Source organism: Ichthyophthirius multifiliis (assembly GCF_000220395.1).
Source record: "Ichthyophthirius multifiliis unplaced genomic scaffold scaff_1120509250858, whole genome shotgun sequence".
Lineage (NCBI taxonomy): Eukaryota > Ciliophora > Oligohymenophorea > Hymenostomatida > Ichthyophthirius > Ichthyophthirius multifiliis.
Genome location: NW_004086431.1, coordinates 26,733 through 38,575, shown reverse-complemented (window position 1 = coordinate 38,575; position 11,843 = coordinate 26,733). Strand labels below are relative to the sequence as shown.

Genomic DNA, 11,843 nt, shown 5'->3' with positions numbered 1-11,843 from the left:
ATCTAAACTATTCTATTTAGGGAAAATTCTTAGTACTTGATAATACTTATAGACTATTAATTTTATAAATTTGTCTTTTCAGATAAAAATTTATAAGAAACATTAAAAAAATAAAATAAAAAAATTATAAATTAACCCCTTAATAAAAATATGAATAATTTATGAAAGAAACATGTGTTCTAATTATACTAATACCTGGTTAATTAGACACAATCTTTTTAAAAAGTAAGAATAAATAGCAAGGCATTAAAATGTTAAATAATTATTTAATATTTAATTTAAAAACTGTAGTTAGGGTACAAGTTCTCATTTTATATTTTTCAATAAAAAGCATCACAATATAAATTATGGGTTTCAGATGTATTTTCTTCTACTAAAATAACTAAATTTTACACAAAACACGAAATATTTTGAAGACCTATTATCTCTAGAAGAATAATGCTTGCAGAGCATCTTCTATTTAGGATTTAACCAAATACATTCTTTTGTAATAAACTTATTGCTCACTATGCGTTATTAATCAGGAGTCTCTTTTTTAAGATATTTTATATGACGATATTCTGATAAAATAAATTAGACGATAAAAATAAAATTCGAAAAAATATTTAACTTACTTTTCCATTCATCAACAGAAAAAAAATCATATATTTAGAAACTTTATTTATTTAACAAGAAAAAGATGAAATTTTTTAATAATATATAGTCGCAATACTCCACCGCTTTTGGGTACGCTGAAAAGTCTTATGTCATTATTAAAAGTGGAGATATCCTGATTATTTAGATGTGTTAGGATTTAATGTAGGTTTATTCAAATTTTTATTCTTAATATATGCTTGCATAAATTTTTGAGAGGGGTATATGATATTATTCTAAGAAATACATTTGAATAATTTAAATAAATTAAATATTTAAAGGTGAAAAATGCTTTGAGGAAATAAAAGAAATAATCAAACACGTAAAAGAAGTAATAAAAAAATTATGGATTACCTTCTAAAAATTAAAATATGCTATCCTAGCGGGAAATTATGATTAATTAATTAAGACAAAGAAAAAATCGTTAAAATTGAAAAAAATTTGACCTAACTCTATTTTTAAATGTCTTTAAGATTTTTTTTAATTTTAATAGATATAAATACAATAGTAATTTAAAAGCAAAAAATATTGATTTTTTGATAAACCACAGGAAGTTCATTTTTTACGAAAAAAAAATAAAATTTACTTTTTCTATAACAATATATTTTATTTTCCTGATATTATTGAATATAGTAAAGCAGATAGTTAAGTTTCTTCTTATCCACCTATATTACATTTTTATAAATGGTCTTATTTAAATATACATATATTCTATATATTTATAGTAATAGTTTTTATGTCTTTTTATTTTTTTCTTGTAATTTTTTTAAAAACTGAATCAATATAAAAAAATCAAGTAAAAAATGGATAATAGTCTTTTTTTAAAAAAACTAAATCAATAAATAAAAAAAAATCAAGTAAAAAATGGAAAATAGTCTTTTTTTTGTTTAATTAAGTATTTTAAAAAATATTACGAAAAAAATTAAATCAAGTATATATAAATAAATATACAAAAAATAGGGATATAATAGTTAATTAAAAAAAGAAATATACAAACTAATAAAAATAGTAGAATATTGATCTCATTGTAATAAAAATGAGCCTTTTTATACATAATAATATAATAATTTTAATCATAAAATTTAAATTCTTATAATAAAAATGGTTATATTAGCTTAAAATGTTTTTTACATGTAAAAATATGGAAAAAAGCACATTCATATTTCATAAATGATAAATTTTTTCTTTCTTTTGTAACTTAAATATTCAATACTATTAAAATGTTAAAATAAATGAAAAAAAAACGGTTATATGTAAATATATAATAAATAATTAATAGAATATCCCAGTTTTTTTAAAATGAATACAAAAAATTCAAAAATTAATATTATTTTTTTTTTCTTCATTATTTTCTGAATATTTATATGTTGCTTTTGTTACTACTTTCGTAAAATCATTACTTAAATAATTATTTTTGCTTTTTTATATTAAATCATCGTCTTATATAATTTCTTTATGTTCTTCTTTTTCTTATTTTTTTATATTAAAATGACCTCCTCTATTTTTTTAAGATTCTATAAGACTTGATTGATAAACTAATAAGGCTAACAAATCATTATATTTAGTTTAAATTTATTTATTTTAAGTTTTGAGCTTCTAAATTTTTTCATATTTATCACTATCGATATTTTTTTCTAATTCAAAAAATTTCCTTTGCCATTCGAAAATTTCTCTTTCTCGAATCTATAGTAGGGAATTGAGATTTTCTATATCTAAACTAAACTAGTTTTAATTTTTTTTACATGATTCGATTACTGTTTCCAATTCAATAACTATTTCTTATAATTTTAAATTATCTTTTATTAATTATTATTTCTCTTCTTCAGTTTTATTTAATTTCCTTTATAAATCTTCAAATGCTAAATCACTTTAAGACTTTTAAAAAACATTTCTTTTTATTTTATTATCATCATTTTCTTAAAAATTTACTGTTTAATCTTAAAAATTTGCTTTTTAATCTTTAAAATTCACTATTTAATCTTGAAAATTCACTTTTTTATTTTCTTATTAATACCCATTTTTTTTTCTCAATTTTTTTTTTTTTTCTTAACAATCATCTTCATTTCTATCTATTAATGAATAATTTTTTTATTATCCATTATTATCTTATTATTAATTAATATTTTATTTTTATATTGTTTATTAAATTGGTATTTATTATAATACTTTTATGGTATTTAACGGGCTTTAACAGTAAGTTGGTTGAATTTAAATTCTTTAAGGAGTTGTGTATACCTTTTATTGTTATTATTATTAAATTATTATATTTTATTATTATTAAATCTATCCTTATTAATTAATTATTTAAGGCTATTATATATATTGATTTGACAAATTAAATACGCTTTAGTTAGAGGGAGTTTACAATATAGAGTTTTAAGGTGTTAGAAAATGCTCGATGTATTTAGTTTAATGAAGTACATATTTAGGAACCCGGGGAGTTTCTGCTTAACTTTGTGACACTCGATATTATATTGGCGATTATAAATTATTTTAAATGCCTTATTATTTATTTTATTGGGTATTTCGTCGTATTGATTAGTAATATTATTGCATATTTATAAATTTTTTATTAAATTTATTAATTGAATTTATATTTTAACTTTTTTTTTTTTTTTTTTTTCGTTTTATTTATTTAATTAAATAAATATTATAATATAGAATATAAAAAAAGCAAACAATAAATAATAATTTATAAAATTTAATGTTTTATTGAATTAATTAAGTTGAAAATAAAATTAAAATTAAATTGTTAAAATTAATTGATAAATGTAAAATTACATAAACACGTAATTAAAAATCAATTAGAAAAAAAAAAAAGATATAAATTCATAGTTAATAAAATATTTTAAATAAATAAATAAATAAAAAATAAAAAACATGGGTTTAAACATTGAAGATCATATAGAAGAAATATTAGAAGTAATAAAGTTACACACACTACCTTTAATATTGATATTTTTTGCTATAATAAGTAAAAAGAAAGTTTAACATACAGCTTACGAAAACTTTTCTTTTTATTGGTTTTTATTTAATGGAGCAATAATACACATTACATGGAATGGATTTGTTGGAGGTCTACATTAATGTGAGCCATTTTTAAGAGCTTATTAAATGATGGATATGCGTTTTAAAAATAAGTCGAATATGGTTAGAACTATCTCCTTAACTGAATTATTCTTACATGGACCACTTTGCTTATATACAGCTAATTTATTTTTATCTTAGAGAGGTATCAAAAGAGATTTATTCTCACTTTTATCATCATTTTTGTAATTAATTGGAACTATTTTCTTTGTTTATGATGAATATTTGAATAACTTTGTTAATGTTTGCTAAGCTGAAGGAGGATGTTTTGATTTTGGTATTAAAAATGTATTATTATTTTGGGTTTTATTTGTTTTTATTAACCCACTTTTGATGCTTTTAGCTTTTATTCATATGTATAAGGCTATTAATAATATTTTAGCTTAAGAAAGATGGAAATATGAAAATTGTGCTATTGAAAATGGATATGGTGGAAACTATTATGATAATTTTATTTAAGATGAAAAACCGCAATAATTTGGAAAAAAAAAATAAAAAAAAGATTGATAATTATTTTAATTTTTTATATTTCTTTATTTTATAAATATTTTTAAATCTTTTTTAATTTTATTTTTTAATAAGTTATGTCATAATTTGTGAAAATAATTTAAACATATTTTTTTTTTTGTTAATGTAATCCCTCACTTATCTAATATTTTTTATTTCAGAGAAAAAAAAAAAAAAAAAAAATTGCATTTAAACACACACCTTTATCAATTAAAAAATACACTTTTAATAAAAGAAAATTCATTTTTTATTTAAATTTATGTAAAATAAAATAATATTTATTATATAATTATTTGTATAAGCATTTATTTGAGTTTAAAATGATTATTATATATTTAATTATTTTATTTATTTAATAAAATTACTTAATAACTTTTTTTTTTTAAATCATCAAGATAAAGGTAAGTCTTTTGATTATTTATTTTTTTCTTAACTTTATTTTAAATTATTAATTTTAATTATTTTATAAACGTAATACATACCAGGAATACAGCAAACTATTCCAATAAACCAAAATCCACTTCCTTTATTAAAATCTATATATTTTCCTTAAAAAGAGACAATAAATCCAGCAATAAAAAGCATTATACCAGTAGTACTTAAAAGGTATGATATGAATTTTAAAAATTTTGAAATTTCAATTTAATTTTATAAATCAATATTTTATTATTATTGGTCTTCTTATTTAAAAAATTCATTTTCTAAAATTTCTAAATTTTTCTATTAAACAAATCCTAAATTTTATGACTTCTAGTTATTTTAATTAATTTTAAATTTTTTATTATATACTTCATTACTTATATCTAATTTTTAATCTTTTTTAATTTATTGTGATTAAATATGTTATTTATTAATTTATTTTTCATTTATTAATTTAATTAATTACTCTTACTTTTATAATTCCTTTAATTCCTAACTATTTTTTTAAATTTATGATGTTTTACTATATATTTATCCAGGTGTTTCTTTTTAACAGTTTTTATTTTAGTTTTATTGAAAAATATTCATTATATTAAAAATTTATTTAAATTACTATTTAATTACTATTATTTAATTTTATAAAAAAACATAAAATAAAATACAATAGTATATAGTTGCATCGAAATATTTAATATATTATAAAAAAATATAAAGTTGTCGGCCTATATTTATCTAAAATTTACAAAATATATTTTTTTTAGTTTTTATAATTTAAAAATATAAAAAAAATAAATACTTTAAACATTATTTAAAATTTAAAAAAAAAAAATTATTAAAAATTAGGTTCATAAGATCAATAAAAAACTAAGAAAAAATAAATAAATATATATATATATATATATATATATTAAAAAAAAAAATTGAATTAAAAAAATATTATATGAATCAAACACTTCAAAACAAACCATAAAATTTCAAAAGATTTCAATAAAATAATTAAAACTTAATAAACTTACAAAACCTTGACATAAGTGGAATAAGTTAACGCCCAACAAAATCAAATAGATCAATATTAAATAAAGCAGATGAAGCAGCAAACAAATATGAAATTGCAATACCAGAATCTGATATAACAAATACTATATATAGTGTTTTAAAATAATAAAAAAAAAGCCAGTATGTATCAGAAATTCATTCAAGAGCCAATTTTTCCTATTTAAATATGAATAGTAAATTCAATGAAAATATAAATCGAATATAATATACAAAAACATAAAATTAAGCATTAGACTTTTACAAAATGGAAGACATATTTATAGAGAGTTAACCAATATAAGAGTCAATGATAAATTATGTAAAAATATAAAGCGAAAATGCCCAAAATTTAGATAAAAAAGTTAAGTTTTTACTAGAAGAAAATATTGAGTTAAAAAAAATAATATAAATCTAATAATAAAAATTGGAAATGTAAACAAATAATATGTTCTTTTATATTCGATAATTAAGAAACGCTTTATTATAAACTAATTTATATATTTTAGACGAAAAAATATTATAAACATAGTTTAAATAATTAATAAAGGAAACTAAAATATATGAATTTTAATATAGTGAATAATATTAAAATTTTCTGCAATAAATAAATAATTTTTTATTAAAATAAAATACTAATATTGAAAATATTGTATTAGAAAATGAGTCTATATTAAATTTAATAAATATAAATGAAAAAAAAGTAAATGATAGCAATTCTAAAGAATTGAACGAACTTGACAAGTTTAAAATAAATGATTAAATTTATAGAAAATTAATAGAAAGTCTTTAATAAAAATCAGAAGACTATGAGAAACATCTACAAAGTTCAATATTGAGCTAAAACAATCCAGAATCTTTGAAAAACAATATAAAAAGAGTTCTTGAAATGCACAAAAAGCTTGAATTTTATTAATAATAGAATGAAATTTTAGAAAAAAAGAACGAAATGTTATAAATGGAAATAAAAAATTTAATAAACGAAAATAAATAATTGAATATAAGTACAACTAAAACAGTTTAATAATTAGAAAAAATATACGAAAAAGCTAATCTTTCAAAGTCTAACATAAATATGTTAATAAACTAGAATTTATAAGAAACAATATTATTTGATTTTGATTAAAACTAATAAAAAATGTAATCAGAAATAATAAAAATAGACTAAAATTATTAAATTTTGAAACTTTAAAAATTAATAGAAGATGCTAATTAAACAATCGAAAGTTTAGAAAAATAACTAATGAATGAATAGACAAAATAAAAAAATCAAAACAATTGTAGTTTTAATTTATAAGATTAATAATAATTAAATAATGTTATTTAATAACTCTCCCTTATTCTTTTATCTAAAGATTAATAATAGGTTTTAAGTTATAAAGATTAATAAGTTATTAAAAGTATGTTTTCAGATAAATTCAATAATGTAATTTTTTTTTATTTTTTTTGTTTATATTAAATAAATGATAAAATTTATAAATAAAAATTAAATATTATTAAAAAAGATAATATAACAATACGAAAAAAATATAGAGGACTAAAATTTAGAAATATAATAATAAAAAGAAATCATAAATGAATAAAAAATATAATTAAATAATTATTATAGTATATCTAAATATACTATTGAAATATTATTAGATTTTTAAAATAATTAAGATTAGCAATAAATTATTAAAATAATTAATAGATACAAGAAATAAATATAAAAGTTCCATGAAATAATAAAATAGGATAACGAAGATTACACTTCTCAACCCTTATTTTCATTTTAAAATCTAAAAAATAACTAATCTGATATTTATTCAGAAAAGGAAGGTTATTTAAATGTTAATTCTTCTATACATAGTATAGGAGGAGATAATAAAAAACAGTAATCTTTTTCATATTTGTAGTCCGAATAATAATTTTAAAATACAAACAATAATGATAATTAGGAACAAAAGACAAAATTAGAAATAAAACAAGAAGAAATATAAAAAGATGATAATGAAGAATAAAAAAAATATGAAGAATTATAATAAAAATATGAAAATTTAGAAGAAAAATATACCAGTTTAAATCAAAATTTAACTAAATAACTAGAAGCCTTTTGTGTAAAAAATATTTTTACATCAGCTGCAGTAAATAATCACTTAATTGATGACAAAGCCTCTGAAGATTTTCTTTTAACTTTATACATTTAAGCAATTACAATAGAAGAAATGATAAAGCAAGCATAAGATAACAATAATGAAGAAGAAGAAGAAAAATAAGAAGAAGAAAATAATTATGTTGATAAAAAAGAAAATAAGAAAATCTAAAATAGTATAATTGAAGAAAAGCCAGCTGAAGAAGATGAAGAAAGCTTCAAAAAAAGCATTTCAAGAAGTCTTTAAAGTTCGGTTTAAAATTTCGATAATAATAATTAATAAAATTTATAATAATAACTTATTGATAAAAGAACTAGTTAAGAGTAACATTAATAGTTTAATAATTAAAAGCTTATATAGGAATAATAATAATAGCTTATAGATAAAAAACCTTCATTGGATTAATAATAATTAGATGATTAGAAACTAAAGTAAGAGTAATTTTAATAATAATTTGATAAAAAAACTTCTTTAGACTAATAATAAATAATTGAAAAAAAATCGCTTCAAGTATAATAATAATAAGTATTAGAAAAAAAACATTAACAATAATAATAGACAGTAGAAAAAAAAACATAATTTCAGGAATAATAAGAATAAATATAATAATAATAATAAATAACTTAAGAAAAAAATAATCGTAATAAGAATTCATTTTTAGACGAAAAACATTAAGGTTTATCTATAAATATATAAATAGAATAATAAAATACATAAAAAAATAATGATGAGTAAATTATAAATATTTCTTATAAGAATAATAATGAACAAATTAATCAAAAAATTTATATAAGTCCAAGAAAAAGTAGATAAGAATCAATTTAAAATAATCTTCCTATTTTAAATGATAATTTAGAAGAAAAAAATTATTTGACTGATATTTAAAATAATAATTATGAAACTGATATTATTTCTTCAAATAGAAATTCAAATTTTTTAACAGAATAAAATCGAAATAGTGATTATTAATAGAATTTAATAAATAATATAGCCTTTAAACATGAAAATATAATTTTTTAAAATGAAATAGTACCTTCATAAAGAAAATCTATTCCAGAATAAATAAAAAAAGATTCTCTTAATGAAATTTAATAATAATTTTTGGAAAAGAAAAAAATAAAATAACAAGAAACAGATAATAATTATAATAAACAACTACTTAAAGGTCAATAATAATTTAATAATTCTGAAATTTAAAACTTATCTGCTTTATAACTGTAATAAAATAATAATACTAAATAATAAAATTAATAAGAAAGTGTTAAGGAATAAGTTTTACTGCTATAAGAAAGATTAGGATCTTTATCTGAGATTAAACCCAATTTAAAAAAATAAGAAAACATAAATATAAATAATAATGAAACTTTTGATGATAATGATAGTGATTATTAACATATAGATAATCAATAGCATTTAGACTATGAGTATAATGAAGTAGAATATGATGAAGAATAAAACGATTCTTTAATAAATGAGGCTTTATATTTTTCATAAAGGAAAAAATGATCTTTGCCTGATTTTTTTAAAAAAATATTTAATATTTTATATAAATAGTTAATTTAAAATTTAAATATATAAAAAAATATTTTTATTTCTATTTTGATTTTCTTATTATAATCAAATTTATATTCTTTTTTTTATTTTTTGTATAAATTATTTCTAAAACAAAACAACAAAAATAGTTTATAAATATTATTTTAAAAAATAAAAATTTATATGAAAAATAACTCTATTAGGCTTTAAAGTAGAGATAATAGTTTATAAACATATCAAAATTAAATATTAGATACAAAAAATTATTAAAGCATTTAACATTATTAATTATTTAAGCATGTCAAATTTTATTGTAAAGGTTAATTATTTCTTGGGTTAAATAAATAATATATATATTTATATATTTAATGAAAATAATTATTAAAATAAAAGGTCTGAATATAAAAAGCTATTTGGAACAACATTTATAACTAACGTCCCTATATTTTTGAATCTATTCATTATTTATTAAGTTTATATTTTCATTAAGTTTATAAAAATAAATAAAAAAAAAAGATATTGGCAGAATATATAAGCTTCTCTCTACTTATATTATAATTTTTCTTATAAATTTTATTTAATACTTATATGTATTTAACTGTATTAGTTGAACCAGGAATAATTCCAAAAATAGTTAGTTAAACATTTTGTTTTCTTAATTTTTATTAAAAAATTAAAGTCTGGTAAATTAGAACTAGAATAAGAACACATAGATATTCCTTTAAAATAAATGATTAAAACATAACAATATTAATATAAATGGTTATTATATTTAAAGCAAAATAAATCGCATTTGTTAAAATTGAAATTTTGTAGAACATGTAATAACTTTTAAATAAATATTTAAAATACAAAAAAATATATTATAAGGTGCTATATGGAGACCTCCAAGAGCTTCACATTGTCCATGTTGTAACCATTGTGTATAAAAGTTTGATCATCATTGTCCTTGGTTGGGAACTTGCATTGGAAAAAGAAATTATAGGTTTATTTTTATTAAATCAAAAATAAATAGCTTTAATTTTTTCATTAATATTAAAGATATTTTTGCTTATACCTTTTCTTTTTATCAAATTTATGTATTGTATTGATTCTTTAGAACTTATACATTTTTATTTAAATACATAAGGTATTTTATAATTTAGATTATAATTTAATTTTTAATTTAAAAGAAAAATAGTTATGATTTCATTAAAATTTTTTAATAAAATTTAATAATTTCTTTAATTAGTTTGTATGCTTTTATGGTAAATAAAAAAATAAATTTACTCATTTATTTACTCTTTTGATAAATAAAAAATAAAGTTTTTTATCCCTATTATTTGTCTATTTTTATTTCATTTGAAAATATCTCTATAAAGCTTAACAACAAATGAATATATAAAGAGAAATTGGGAAATAAATAGTGGAAATCCATTCAAAAAGTTTATAAAAAATACCAAATATTTAATTTTTTTTCTTTTTTTTTTTTAAGTAATCAACATATTTAAAATTTATTGAATTTTTTTATGGCGTTAAAATAATAAGCAAAGCAAACTTTTAAAATTATTTATATTTCAACCGAAATTATTACGAAAAAAGCTTGACTTTAGAAGATTAAGAAGATTTTTGTTATAAAAATAATTATTAAATTAGTACTTAAAATTAAAATTTTTAATTTACAAATCAAGAAAATAATTTTTTATTTACAGATTGTCAAGTTAAGCTTAATAGTAAAAAAATATATAAAATTCATATATACTATTTAATATATAATTATTAAAAGAAAATATCTAAGGATAAATTATTAATTAAAACTATCTATAAGCTTAAAATAATAATTAAAATCATCAAAAACAAATTTAATTAATTAATATTTAATCTTCAGTATAAAAAAATATATAGACTAATAATTAATTAAAGAGCTAAATAATTTAGGATTATGTTTATTAAGGAGATGATGAATCATAATTAAAATCTATTAATCACATGAATTTTAAAATTTAAGAAAATATAGAATTTTAAGATTAAAATGACAAATTGTAATTATCAAATAAAAAGTAAAAAAAAAAAAATCAATGATAATATTAATTCTGACAAAAAAAAAAAAGTTTAAAAAATAACTATGAACAAGATGAAAATATTAATAGTCCACAAAAATAAAATTCTTTCGAAAAAAGATTAAATTATAATTTTGCTGAATTTAACTATTAAAAGAAAAATAAAAGCAAAAAAATATAAAATTACATACAATAATTATAAATAGATTAAAAAAATGCATAGATTCCAAAATATTATAGAGAAAAAATAAAAAAATAAAATACAGATATAGAAACATCAAAAAACAATTGAATTTATATAATATATAATTAAAAATTAAAAATTTATCATTTTATTTCTTTTAATCTTAACATTTATTATTTTTTAATTTATGTATTTTCCGAATTAATATATTTTAATATTATATTAAAATAAATATAATTAATATAATAAATTTTACATATCTAATAAATAATATTT

At 16.9% G+C, this 11,843-nt stretch overlaps 2 protein-coding genes across 2 annotated transcripts, besides 8 other annotated features; one reads left to right on the top strand and one right to left on the bottom strand. All coding sequences in view use genetic code 6, as the record gives it.

Annotated features, from left to right (window-relative positions):
* Positions 1-231: 231 nt before the first annotated feature.
* IMG5_103120 (hypothetical protein) lies at positions 232-1,200 on the bottom strand. The gene has a single exon (XM_004035176.1). It carries the CDS (start codon positions 880-882, stop codon positions 355-357), a length of 528 nt encoding a protein of 175 aa, XP_004035224.1. The 5' UTR covers positions 883-1,200; the 3' UTR covers positions 232-354.
* Positions 1,201-1,455: 255 nt separating this feature from the next.
* Positions 1,456-1,498: a microsatellite.
* A 1,050-nt stretch (positions 1,499-2,548) lies between these two features.
* Positions 2,549-2,630: a microsatellite.
* Positions 2,631-3,780: 1,150 nt separating this feature from the next.
* On the top strand, positions 3,781-4,227 carry IMG5_103110 (hypothetical protein; the record flags this gene model as incomplete). Its single annotated transcript, XM_004035175.1, has 1 exon — positions 3,781-4,227. One exon carries the CDS (start codon positions 3,781-3,783, stop codon positions 4,225-4,227), a length of 447 nt encoding a protein of 148 aa, XP_004035223.1.
* Positions 4,228-5,529: 1,302 nt separating this feature from the next.
* Positions 5,530-5,555: a microsatellite.
* Positions 5,556-6,633: 1,078 nt separating this feature from the next.
* Positions 6,634-6,680: a microsatellite.
* Positions 6,681-7,225: 545 nt separating this feature from the next.
* Positions 7,226-7,265: a microsatellite.
* A 403-nt stretch (positions 7,266-7,668) lies between these two features.
* Positions 7,669-7,730: a microsatellite.
* Positions 7,731-8,397: 667 nt separating this feature from the next.
* Positions 8,398-8,432: a microsatellite.
* Positions 8,433-11,829: 3,397 nt separating this feature from the next.
* Positions 11,830-11,843: part of a microsatellite that runs on past the window's edge.